The 14,343-nt window shown below is 43.0% G+C and overlaps 1 protein-coding gene across 2 annotated transcripts in view; it reads left to right on the top strand.

Annotated features, from left to right (window-relative positions):
• LOC306818586 (nck-associated protein 5-like) overlaps positions 1-14,343 on the top strand; it is a 146,868-nt gene that overhangs the window by 52,485 nt on the left and 80,040 nt on the right. For both annotated transcript variants that reach the window (XM_079336238.1, XM_079336239.1), the window contains one exon: positions 9,992-10,065. In XM_079336238.1, coding sequence (XP_079192364.1) covers positions 9,992-10,065 — 74 coding nt within the window. The remainder of the gene's footprint in view (positions 1-9,991; positions 10,066-14,343) is intronic.

Raw genomic sequence — 14,343 nt, 5'->3', positions numbered from 1 at the left:
AAGGGAGTTATTCAAGTCCACTGATGTCATCCAGTCTGAGGCTTAAAGAGAAACAGCGCTGATGTCAAATTCTTCCCCAGCTCCCATCTGGAAGAAATAAAACAAATAAGGTTGCTAAAAATAAGCCTCCACTTGAGATGATAAGAAGGATTTAGTGCCATGCACTGTGTAAATACAGTGTGCGGTTGGACCGAGACCCGTATTGAAATTCCTTTCCAACCTGGATGATGTCTGACTGTAAAACGCTCCCTGGAATATGCTGCAATAATGCCTTTCAAAAGTCCATGATGGGTGATTTAAATATTTTATGCTGCTGAATTATTGGACTCTCAGTCCCTCTTTCAGATCACTTGATGGAGTGCAGAGAGCTGCTGCACTGAGAGGTCTTTGTTCACATTAACCCATTAAATGGATGCAGCCAAAGTGGATGATCTCTTCAAGCTAAAATTGCTGCTCCGACACTGAAGCTGAAACACAAGAACTAAAAACTTCTGGTCTGGCTCTTTTGCAAAATGGGAGTCTGTTTCATCACGTTCTAGGGGAAGCAAGCCGCTGTCATGCGCCAAAAAGCTCTGATAAAACCCCTCTACATCACCAGCCCCCATCACAACAGCAGACCTAGGTTGCATAGAAGAGCTCGAGCTGGACTTTCACTTACTGTAATTCCATCAATTCGTGATTCAGCACTGCGTTAACTTTAAAATGGGTAATCAACCTATTGCTGCCTCTGCTTCCCGGAGCTCTTGTATTGACTTTATATTATTATGGAAAAACTCGCAAAATAAACGATAAATGTTGCACAAGATTGCGACTGGTCAAGATCAGTTGTATATCTGTAAATGCATGTTCCTGTTGTCTTTAGTATGTTGTGCTTTTTCCATCATAAACTCGCCAACTTACGATTAAAGGTTGGGCGAACATGCACTAAAGCAGGCATTGTTGAACATTTATTATTTAACATGGGGAGTTCACTGAGGAGATTCTTATTTACAGCAATGCCTGCAGGGTGGGGGTTACCTAGATTTACACCGCCCACGCCAGCATCGCTGCATTCTTGTAATGTAGGCTACTGGGCAACTCTATTGACGGCCTGTGTTAGTCAGGGGCACATATCTGTTTGGGAAAGTGTGGCATTACTCATTCACCTCCCCCACCATGCAAATTTGTTTGCAGTTAGCTCTCAGATTCAGAGAGGCAACCTTTTGGCCACAAGCCTTGTTGTGGTAACCCCAAGGCTGCATGCTGCCACCCCCACAGTCTGTCTGGAAACATGCATGGCGAGATCCTCTTGTGAAATAATTCATGACCATGGAAATGATCACAGCACCGAGTCCTGCCGTAGAGGTCAAAAGTCACCACAACCCATCTCTTTATGCATTTCTTATCATCAGTCTTCGACCAGACCTCCTCCTCCCCCTCCATTTAAAAGTAGAAATCACATCACTGTATCCGGGATCCGTCACTGTCAGGTAAGATAGGAAATGTGAATCTGATAAGCATGAGTGGCACAGGTGGGTTCGGGGGATGACAGCAGCACAAACAAACCCCATCTTCTTGTCATATTACCATTTCCCCGGTTATGGTTCCTTGCATGCCTGCAGGGGTAATCTCCGTCTCCCATCCCGAGGCGGAAAAAAGAAAATCAGAAGTTGACATTAGCAGGAATTCCTCCATCCACGCTTGCCTCGACATCTGCCCGGCACCTGGGCTGGGAACGTCTCGGCTCACAGACGAGCCTGCATCAATAAATCAGCCTCTGGATTAAACAACGGAGAAGCCGTGATAAAGCTGAGGCCTGAGGCTAATGCACGTGAAACATCAGGGAATCTGACAAACTATCCGGCGCAAGAAATATCTCTGCCAAACCACACGCTTGGAGGTCAGGAGATTGTTGCGGAATAGACTTTGTTTAGTTTGTGGATTATAATTTACAACCTTGGATGTTATCCTCTCATGTCCTTGCAGCTGAACATTTGCAAAGATGGTGAAATATTGGTACTTTTCTTTCTTTTCTTTTTACCTGGTATCATCAGCCAGGCTCGTAAAACATTATTGCGTAAAGGGTTGTTTGAAGTATCTCCCAAGGACATAAATTACTTGTGATCTGACCATAATTCTGCACCGCTGAAAAGAACTAATCTTAAAAAAAGGGCTGACTGCAAAAACACTTTTAAACACTGGGCATCATGATGACACAGAGCCTACCAACAAACTGTAATGAGAAGAGGTGAGAAATGCTGGAGAGTACAGATAATGCTGAATGGATCCTCTCGAGGGCTTTAGCTCAATCCATAATGGGCCTAATTTCCCGTGAAGGGACACAGTCACTGCTTCTTGATCAGCCTTCTTCCTCTCTACACACTCCCAAATGCTTCATCCACAGAACCGCTCGGTTAGGTGCGGCGCCCGTCTGTCAAAGCCTGCATAAACAGAAGCCCGACTTCCCCCTGTGAACCAACCAACATCTGTTTAGCATCAGCTCCTGGCTCTGATCTGCCCCTTCTCCTGTCACTCCCCAAAAGGGTTTCTCTCATTGTCCCATGCTCTTTTTTCTCTTTTCACTTTCTGTTGGTTTACCGCTTTGCAATGTTTTAGACCAAATCCTTGACATCATCGACAATGTGTTATTAATACTGTTGATGTGTGAGACATCAGGAAAAGCTGAGGTTATTGCATTTCACCATCCTTCTTTTGGGCGACTTGGTCTGTCAGTCAAATGCGGAGAAGTTCTGCAAAGTTTGTGTTGGACAGTTTTTGTCATCATAACTGTGGCATATGAAAAGCATGGACGGAGTAGTGGAAACATGAAATGCCAGTCATGCCAATGAGCAATAAAGTATGCCTCTGAATATGGTTTTGTTCATGGAAATTATGGAAGGGTTCCAGTTTCTGTAAACACAAGCAATCACAAGACTTTTTGTATCCCGATAAAATCTTTACATCGTCTCCAGCCACTTGGCATCTGCTTTTCTGTATGCATATGGTCTTTAATCGACCAATTACTTTGACCGTGATCTATCCAGATGAAGGCCAAAAGAAGTTTTGGATTCGTTTAACATTTTAACCCTTTGTAAAGATTTCTTGACATGGTTTATCAGTACTAGTGAACTTTAGCAGTTTAACGGTTCTTTACTGCGCTTGTCTTAAAAGCCTGTTTTATATCTCGCCATTTTTGGACGTCCATCCCGCTTTTGTTGCTTTTGTCTCTCTGATCCCCTCTGTCTCTCTTTCTCTCTCAGACAGAAGCCCCTCTATTTTCCCTGCGCTGCCAGATCCTGGTTTCCTTTTCATTCCTGTCATCGCCAATCTCTCACCCATTCCAAGTACACCTGGCTGAATATTGGCCCCCAGATGACAATAAAACCCAACAATCCCCCCGCAGGCTTGTAAAACCTGGGTATACTCCTACCCCCTGAACATTGGCTGTTTCCTAGATTCCCATCCTGTCTGGAAACATTGGTACCAGCATGAACACACTGTGTATTTGTTTTTGTTTCTGAAAGCAGCATTCCTCGACTGCTCCTCCCTCATGTGTGTTTTTGCAGATTTAAAACAGAGGCTCAGAGCAGAACCTGAGGGGAATAGATTGAAGGGACAAAGGAAGCAGACTGTTGGATGGCTATTAAAAAATGGAAAAAGTATTTATGTGCGTGAGCAATACTCATACTGACCAAGTATAAAGGTTTGGTTCTTTAATCCAGTCTACACTTTGAGCTGCATAAGTAGGACCAATACTCTTGCAAGATATTAAGAATTGGGAAGTCTGTTTTTTTTTGATTACTTTCATTATGGGAAAAAAAAAAGTATCTTGTTCTCAGTTCTAACATTTTGCAAACCAAACCTGTAAGAATGTGCCATCGTTTCAGTGCTTCAGGATTGGCTGCTGAAAAGGAAAATGTTTGGGAAAACCTGAAAGGACATTGAGCCATGTTTCAAGCTGGAACCACATTTGGTAATAGCTTTCAGACAAACATTAAATGTTGGCCAACATGAAACCACTTGGCGAATATTACTGTTCATTGTAATATGCAGTGAACAGAAAGGTAATCTTACTAGCAGTGTGGATAATGCTGGATAATGCCAAAACTGATCTGGATTAAAATAAATGCTTTTTGTGTTTTTGTTTTGTTTTGTTTTTAAATTTAGTAAAGTTCACAGAGCTCAAAAATGCACAATGATGCATTTCACATGCTCTTTCACACAAGTAGCTTTGTGGAAGTGATCAAACAGCAGTCGGATCCCATGTATTTTATTCCCGAGCTACTTTTTCGACTCTCCCCTGTAAGGTTTGTGCCATGAACAGCTTCGCCACTGTTCCCAACAGGCATGAATGGCCCACTCATTCAAACCCCAAAGAGCAGAGGAGGAGCCCAAACAGATGGGAGGCTATTTGAGTGTTGGCCGTATCTTAATGTTTAGAAAGATAATCTGCAGGGATTTGGATTCCTGACGGTGGTTAGGTGTTGATGTTTGAGACTGGGCCGGGCCGTAGGTGCTGCTGGAGGACGAACATCAGATAATCCAAACTGTTGAAACTCACTCTAGATGATGAACAGGCTCCCTTTTGTATCTAAAGTAATCCATATTCCCTGACACTGCTGCATTTGGAAGTAGGCAGATGAAGAATATCCTGCTCACTGGAGGTATTTGTTACCCGAATGTCCTCGACTCAATACAGCAACTGTGTAAGCCTTTTCAACTTTACTGTTAGAGTATGCCAGATGGATCAGGTTGATCTCTTCATTTAGTAGCTTGTTGAGAATTAGCATTTGAAGAATCTTGGGTATGGTTTGGAGAAGGTGTTGGTGTTTTTGTTCTGCATGTCTTTATCTGAGAGGAGCAGCTATAACTCCTTAAAAAGTGTGTGATTGGTTTATCCAGAACTGACTTGGCCTTTCTGAGTCCTGATTTGACTGAACACATCAATAAATTCATTAAGAGTGGTCTCTGCGATTTTGAATTATCATACTAAACTGATCCACCTAATGCTGCTCAGATAGTACTCTTTTTCCCAATGTGAAACATCACATATTAACCTGAGTCGATGCCCTTTCCACTGATAAAAAGGCAGGGCTATCGGTGGAGTTATCAGGGTCTGAGGATATGAGAGGATCTGATGGCTGCGTTGATACCCTGACAGCAGGTCTTTGGGATGTGAGTAACGAGCTTCGAGTGAAGGATCATCAGCCAGAGCCTCGAAACACGCTGATAAGACTAATGAATTTAACCGAGGCTGGCTGATATGCAGAGAGAAGATACAGGCAGAAGCAGGTTTCTAGAAGAGACCATTCATCACACTGATTGGTTAATTACGATAAGATCACAGACATTTTGGATTATATTGGCACACGGAAATACGATTTCAGTCATGCAAATTAAATTTGCCATGTTTACATCAACTTTGTCGATGTATTCATAAACTTTGGAGTACTGGATGGCAGGAGGAGTTGGCTGCAAACCCAGAAGTGTCTTTGGCAGACGGCCAAGACTAACAGCCGTATCAGATGTGGTATATCTTCCACACCTTGCAAAGACACTGTCATAATTCATTCTCAAGTGTGCCATAAAAATACACCCAGAAAGAAATCTTACAGTCAATTGGCATAACCTTTGACTTGTAGTAGCACGCGTGGGAGCTGCGCTTTCCGTCAAATCTGAAGCCCAGTGTTTTTGTAGTCCCAAAGGCCATGCAAGCATGTCATCAGTCTGTGGGAGCAAAGATAGGTTGCTGGAGAGGGTTGGGGCGCAGCGATATACACTTGAGGGTAGAGGTTGTGACCTTGTCTTTGGCCGGGTCCGACTGTAGTCTCTTAGCCTAATGCTGAGTGCAAGGTGTCTTATCTGCAAGGCCAGCCTGAGACTCTGATCTGTAGACACATCAAGGCGTTGGAGTGAGCTCATCACAGCCAGGACTTCAAGCAACCATGACCTCGGTCAGAGTTTTATCTAGCTTAAGGTTTATTTGTTTTCTCCAGTCGACTCCAAAGGGCCCTTTATAAGATCCAGACACTTGTCTAGGATGTGATTCCATCCCTCTTAATCTTCAAGAATGTGTGAAGGGAGGCGAGCGTGCTTGTGAGGCTCATATGGATGAATAATGCATCTGATGTTTTATTACTTAAAATCTGGCTCTTAATCTTCAACAGATTGCATTTGCTTTGAGTGTCAGTCTGTCAGTTTGAATGTTGTGTGCATTTTAACAGAAGTGTGTTTCTGTTTTTCCCCGTCCCTGCTCCTTAGTGCCAAAGCAGCAGGGAGACGGCGCTCATATTTTAAAATTTCATAAAGGCACATGAGCAGTTGGAGGGGACTGGATGTGGGAATCAAGCTGCGCACAGGGCGGAGACCCCTTTCCCTCGACAGCTACTGAGTGCTTCCTTATCAAAGGCTCTCACACATGAGCAAACATGGCCGGATAAACATCACAAGGAACCTGCGGTCATAGAGCAGGAACATCAGCAAACAGATTACCTGGCAGGTCAGACTTAGCTTTGCCCCTGCTAACAGTGTTATGGCAAAAAATCTGTACCATGTCCAATATTTGCTTTTAATGCAATGTTGTGAAAACTCATAGTTTAATTTTGAGCTGAATTGGTACCATTGGTACGAATTGGCTTTTTATGTCTCAGACAATTTTTATTTATTTGAAAGCTCTTGGGAAAACAACATGATTAGTTCTTGAGAAAACGACTGGAAATGACTTAATAACATTAGTAAAATAAAGCGAATGTAATGGAATGGATGAATTTCCGCTTAGGGCCTCCATAAAATAAAAGAAACACAATTAAACTCCGGGGAAAACAACAAGGACAGGATTTGGTAAACAGAACAAAATAACATGTCGCAGTTGATCAAAAGTCCACCTGCTCAATATGTTCTTGCGTTCCAAATATGTGAAGATTTTTACCAAAATCCTCTCGATGATTAAGTTCTCTAAGGACGATTACGGACGTCTTATGAGCTTACATCTCTTTGGACATTTTAACCACCGTGAGGGAGTGTTGGGTTGTTCTGCAGTTTCAAGAGTCCTGAGAAATAAGCTTCTAAATCAACATGTGAGTACCTGGGTCTCGTCGGAATGCTGCAGCTTTCTCTCACGCCATTAGACCGTCAGAAATAATGCCCGGCTAAAGATATACCGTGCGGCATAACACACATGAGCCATGTTTTGAATCTCTGCTTTAAATTCCCCCCTCCATTTCACATGACAACAAGCATGCCACATTCCCTGCATTCCTGCATGTGTGCAGAGGATTATTTCAGTGCCCTGTCATTAGGAGAGGTCTGCGTGATGACAACACTGACTTAGGCAGCTTTACTCCATGTTTGATGTGGCCTGTAAATATTCCCCTGACATAGGGCTTTCATGAAGAAGGTTCCCCTTTGTGTAGCTGCCATAATTATTATGGGATCGCGTTGCTAATGGTCCATCGGAGACGTTTTACTCCAGACGTTGTATTTGACTGCTTGAGAAGGCAGTCACACATTTTGTTGACCAAGTGGCAGAGTTAGAATGAATGACCGTGGTGTCTTGCATATTTTTTATGCTTGTTTCATTTAGTCTAAATTGCGAAAATACATTGGCAATCTTTTAGCATGTGCCTTTATGAGCACATATTTGAGCAATTTAGACATTGTGCAATTTATGATAGATTCCTTCCTCTCCGCTGTCCCTGTCATCTGAAATAGATGTAGTTTTTTTTAAAATACATTGCTACTGTTCAATACTATCGATTATTAAAATAACGAAGATTGCATACTTGCATACTTTGCAACATGCAAGATCCAAAAGGATCGAAACGTCAACATTTTGATAAGCTGTTTGGAACCCATTCTGCAAAGCATATTTTCCCATCCCCCAAAAGTCATAGAGTACCATACATGTGATCATTTTGGTATTGATTAGCTGGAGTTGGAGCCAAATGTGAAGTATAAGTTTGGGAACATTGGGAACTGAGAGCTAATGGCCTCTCAGCTAATATGAGAGTGCTCATGCTGTGGCTAGCAGATGGCTTTGGGGCACTGTTGTTTAACAGTTTAATTGGTGGCTTTCCAAATGTGAAAGATTTGTCACACTGGTAGAGTTAAAGTAACTGACCATGATGATGGAAGACATGATGAAAAGTCAGGAGTTGCTGTTATTAGGTTGTAGTTTTAGAGCTAAAAAAATAGCACAGATTGTGATAGGAACTGGAAAATATGGCACCATGTTGTTTAGCATCGATCTGTTGTCTTTGCTTTGGCCTCGGCCCTGTTTGCCTAATGGTCACCCAGAGTGCCCTTGACTGGCGACTCTGCAGGATGCCTGGGCCTTTGCCATGTTTTGCTGGCACCTGGGCAAACTGGTAGTGATAGACGCCTTGAGTTGGCGCTCTCAGATGTGCGATTAAGAGCGATAATTGCTTCAGAAGGAGTGGGAAGCAGTGGGAGAGCGGCACCCAAAGAGGAGCGGTGGAGACATAACAAGTGCACTTACTGTATTTCGACCTGCAGCCTGTGCTTGTGAACATCTGGTCTAATCCAAGTTTACTCTCAGGGCCGCAGGTTAAAAAAGCACATGCAGTGATAGCAGAAGTATTTAAAGTCTGGTTGGACCCTGAAGCTGGGTCAGAGCGAGGTCAGAATAAACCTTTACGTTTAACTATGAGAAGTTCTTGAGCTTTAAGATACAGCCTTTTCCTTAAATCTTATTGTCAAGCTGGTTTTCAGATTTTTGTATGTTGTTTTTTTCTGGTATTTTCTAACCCCCCCAGTGCATATGTGCTACCCCAGATATGTGCATTGGTCTGATGTCTTTTTTTCCAAAACTCACATTTCCATATTAGACCTGACTGGCTGCTATGCACAGCTAATTTTTCATTTTCATGGTTTAACAACAGGCGTTTTTGGAAAATTTGAAACCACAGGAATTTTGTTTTGTGTACCAATTCCCTTTGGTTTGAAAAGTTCCCTTTCAAAAGAATCAGTTTGTGTTTTCTTAGATTATCTTTTTTTTTCTTTTTCTGATTTTTAATTAGAGATTACAAACAAAGAATATAAAGAAATATGTTTAGGGGCTGAAAAAGGGAGCTGCACATGTAGTAAATGATAAGAATAAGGCTAAGAAAAAGGCACAACATAAATGACTGTTTTTTCCAGGCTGAGATTTCTGGCCTCTTCATGGGAATCCCCATTATTCAATTACACTACGCGAGCTCATGACCACAGTGTGTAGAAATCAATGGAGAGCATCTGCACCACTGAGATAACCGTTTACCCAGGAGATGCGTCATGAGCTGTCAAGCTAACATGTAATTAATTAGTCTTGAACCTTTACCGCACTCAAATGACAGCAGCAAGTCACAACTGGCTGTGCTATGAAGAAGGTAGAGCTCAACTGTCTGCAAAACCAGCTGCTTAAAGTATGGTGCCTATGTGGCCTATTTCTTACCGTTGCACTTCCCCCTTTCTGCTTTGTATCGTCGCACCACTAACAGGCAAATCATTAGGCAGCAGCCAAGAAATTCTGACATCTGTTTTTTCCATTCTGCTCTTAGCCTTAGCTCATTTCGACCGTGCTGTAACTCAGTAGCGCACGCTTTGCGAGTGTGGGCTATTCCCAGCTGACATTACACAGCTGGGCTCGCTCCTGGGCCAGCCGTTAGAAGTTACCCAGAGGTACTTCTGGAGTTACACACAGGGAGTGGAGCGAGAGAAAGAGAGACTAAACTGATTAGTCTCACCTTTGCAATAGGACTTTTGCTCTTTTACGCCATTCTTCACACATTTATGAAAGCTCAAGTGGAGTATCAGTCCAGTAAGGATTTTACGGCATTGCATGCATGCATTTGATGAATAGATGTTCATTGTTTTTATTTCTTGGCTCAGCTGATAATGTTTAGGATAAAGACCATGCTTGAATTCTGCTCGTGTTTCCAATTAACCTATATTCAGTATGTTTGCACACTGACTCCATTGTTTACGTCTAGCTTTTCCCATCTCTTCTTGGCAGGAATACATGGACGCCAACAAATGCATCGACGAGCTTCTCAAACAGCTTGAGGAGGAGCGCCGGAACGTCAGAAGGTAAGAGAGTTTTAAGATTTCTGGGCAGATGTTTCATCGCTTTCGGACATCAGCAGCTGCCTGCAATCCATTCCTGACCAGCGGCAGCAGAACATTGTTGTTTGGTTTTTGAATCTGAGACAAGCTTTGTACGCTCTTCCTGAGAAATGCTTTTTGTGTTGGAAGCACACTGAGAAGTGGCAGACAAAAGGGGGACACTCTGGTCCCAGTGTGGGGTTAACTGGGGGCATTTCTCATGGAGGTCTTTGAGAGGATTTGTCCAAACAATGGAAATGTAGAGCTTATGGAGATGCCAATCTAATGACCTTGTCCCCTCCATGCTCCTATCGTCCTGGCTTTTCCAGTGATGCACTGCGCCCATTCAAAAAAGAGACAATTTTTTAAACTTCACACTCTTTTGTACCACCCTCTCTCCATCTCAATGGAGCTGTATTCCCCCAGCTCTAAGTAATTTTCCACCTGAGTGAGCAGTGAGGGGCTGGGGGTTGGACACATGGTAAAGGGGTCTCAGGGTGGGTGTCTGGGGGGAATAGATGACCACTGACCATCCCCTTTACTAGGCCAGGGCAGCCCTTTAATAAAGGAAGTGATGTGTAAAGGAATGACCCCCTCGTCAATGTGATCCCTACCTTTCTTAAACAGACAGGGGAGTCATCTTTGGTGACACCCAGTGTGAGCTAATAGCTGCAGAGAGAGATAAAAATGTCATTGTAGGGGCTGACCATGTTTGGCCCAATGGAACAAGGGGTTCAAAGACCATGAACTTGTACAGATTCCAACATCTTAATCTTGGTTCGTTACCCATTTTATGTTAATACAGACAATAATACAGAAATGCACAATTATTGTCATGCAGGCAACAGAGAGACAGCTGTTGACCGTTGAAGAGTCTTAAGTGTCTTCTGAGCAATACTACAACATCCACTGGACAGATTGGGTCACGAGCTTGGGACGTCCTCTAAAATGTGAATACAAGTCGTGAATGTCTATAAAAACACCTACTGCAACATCTCACAATCAGGTTAACTGGCAACCACTTTGAAACATGATTGGGTAAGATGAACACTTTGAAACATGATTGGGTAAGATGAACACTTTGAAACATGATTGGGTAAGATGAACATCCTGGATAGGTTGAGTTGAAAATTGAATTTTATTCAGTGGAATAAGTGGTGTAAACTTCCTTCGTACCTGAAATAGGATTTGTCATTTGAAGGGCTTCCTTTCAAACTGAGAATCAGATAAGAGTCCATCACATGCTGGTTACTGCAGATTTTGTGGTTTGTGTTTTGCTGAGGGCAGCTGCTCAATGCAAAGACAAAACCAGCTTCCATTGAGCAGCAGTGCTTTCTTTTGTCTGCAACAGGATCTAGCACTACTGCAGGAACCTCTGCACGGATGCAACCCTATAGCCGTTGCAAAGAAACCTCAACGTATTCATGCAGGGCTTTGGAAATCCCTCCCCTTTGAAGCACGTTTTTAAAAAAAACAACATACCACCAGGCTGGATTTGTACTTTCCAGTGTTGGTCAATTCAGAGTGTCGACAGTGATAAATTACTCCACAAGGGCTTTTGTTCTGCTAAAACATAGACCGCAAGTCACAAAAACGCCTCCTCATCCTCATTAAGAAGGATCTCACGACACCGTCGATGTCTCCCTCCACCCATTAGAATATGGGGCCCATCAATCCGTCAAGAAAAGAAAGAAGAGGCCTTAAATTCCTCTAGTTCTCGGCATCCCTTCTTCATAACCCACTGACCCATTGCATTCACGTCTCCCATTGTATCATATTATTGGGTAGTTTCACACTATCGAGGGACACGGATCTGACCATTATGACTTCTTTTTAAACGAGGCTTCTCTTTTCGAACGTGAGGTGAATCACATGCTGCTGTTACGAAATACGATTTTGTGGTTGTGGTTGGTTAAGGGTGATGCTGAGACTTCAAGGATCAACTCGCAAAACAAAACTTTGAGCAATATCTCTCTCTAGGTTGTGAACTTTAAAAGGTTTGTAGTTCATTTTATTAAGGACAACAGCTGAAAAGAACTAGGATCATATCCACACTTAATTTCTCGATGAACTTTGACCGTGCTGTGTGATGATTTAGATTTTTCTCAAAAAGTGAACGTGGTTTAAGATACACTGATGCATATCTAACCTGCAGGTGCTGAGTACTTATAAATGGAAAAGTTGTTATTAACATGGACACCTTAACTTCAGACAGATATCTTCTTTTTATTTATATATTTATTTATGTATCTCATGAACATCTGCCATATCCTGAACATCCGAAACCCCTTGCGTGCTCACACATACACTCACACACACTCTCTAGCACTCAGTCGCAGCAGCATCGCTCGATGAAGCACAAAACCCCAGTGGGATGCTGGCCGGGCTTTCCTGCTCCCTCTATTCAATGTGACCACGTCCTTGACAGACAGAAACAAAAGCTCCGCGGCGCAGTGTCAACATCTGATGGAGCAAATCCAAATTTGGCAACACTAGATGCTGCGTACAGTAGGACGCTGACCCCGGGGGTTTCCACTTATTCATCATCCATTTGCAGTCTTTGCAAATGTCTTTTTAAGTGTCTGCAATGTCATTAGTGTTGGCATTGAAACAGAGGCGAGTCCACAGACAGTTGTATCGTGGAAAATGGAGTTTATTAAAGACTTGTGCTGAGTGACAGACATGCATGGGAGGGACATATGGATGCTCTGCGGCGCTAAAAAGCATGACGGGTGGGGAGTGAGTTTGCATGACCTCTTTTTGACAAGCTGCTGTGTCAAGGCACTGTGACTGTGTAATCTTCCCTGTGGATTAAAACAATGTAGATTAGATTTTTTTTTCCAGTCTCTGCTTTCCTGTTTTTATCTCCCTTTATTTGTGCTGAGCCGGTGTCTGTTTTTCCCTGAATCTTCTTTTGACCTTGTTTTTAGTGGGTCGAGTGTTGCCAGTATTAGATTGCAATGCCTGAAGTTGTCCTCACCTGCCCTGTAGAGCAGATGGCATTTGTCTGGGACCATTTCAACACCAGGGAGAGACAGGAGCGATGAGACCGCAGGCAGGGGGCCCCACTCTGAGATACTGGGAGATGTGTAGGGAGGGGGAGCAGAGGGACTCAGCTGGAGATCCACGGGGCTTAGGACAGGTTGCAGCTGCAGCCCAAGCCGAAAGGACATTTGCAACAACATCTGCTGATCAATAAGCTATTTGTCATGTTCATGGAACAACTGTGCTGCAAACACAGCACAGAGGGAAAGTGGAGGTTAGATCAGATGTGCGTTTAGCTGGGGGATTATAGGTAATGGGACTTTCTTTGTGTTCATGAATTAGCCTGTGGGTAGAATTGAAAATGGACTACTTTAGTCCTGAATATGCTCAACATTTATTCCCATTTGCCCTCCCCACTTTGGAGGATATTTGTATTTAGGACTTAAGTTTGTGGATTTAAAGCAATCCAAATAAACTGACTGCATTTGTTGTTTATTAAAATCTCATTGGGTTTAGTTTATTCCATATTTTCCTAATTGTTTATAAGATTAGGAGCTAATCACATTAGCAAATAAAACGGCAACAATCGTTTCGACTTAGACTTAAAAATGTCTCAAAAAGCTCTTTGAGCGCTTTGAGTGTTCCCTAACTTTCTGTCAGACACTGTTTGAGGAAAATGTCCTTGGCATCCCATGAGGTCAATCTAGAAGGAAGAAAATGTATGCAAGTTAACACCCACGAGTAAAAAGACCACAGGACCACGACGCTGAGACACAACTCTACAAATCTGGACCGTGCTGATGTCGCTACAATAAATATGAGGCCTCAAAGACGCCAGAGTGCTGCTGGCAGTCTGAGCAAGATGAAAGGCTGTAATCCTCGACTGAAGTATGTGGCAAGGCCTGTTCTGTCAAGGAGGACGTGGATAGGGTTCAGCCTCCCCACAAACCATCCAACGCCCCAAGGATCTGCTCGTCTCGCTTGGGCGAAAGCGACGCATTTTACAACTTTAATTGGATAAGATGACCGTTCTAATGCAGTAATTTGATCATATTAAGCTCCAAAGAGATCTAATGCACTCCCAAAGTATATTTGTGTGCCCTCTGAAGTGAATGACTGAGCCTAATCCGTCCATTAGAGGTCACTTTAGGAGTCCAGAATCTAAGATATCTCAAAGGAGCAGTCAGTTGGAAAATAAATCAATGAAACCTACACCGGAGCCTTAAGGCACTGGTGGAATTTGGTAAATAAGACCTTGAAAAAATGATCTGGGGCTTT

Source organism: Symphodus melops (genome assembly GCF_947650265.1).
Source record: "Symphodus melops genome assembly, chromosome: 23".
Classification (NCBI taxonomy): Eukaryota; Metazoa; Chordata; class Actinopteri; order Labriformes; family Labridae; genus Symphodus; species Symphodus melops.
The sequence above is the reverse complement of the archived record's forward strand: the minus strand, read 5'-3'. Positions and strand labels throughout refer to the sequence as shown.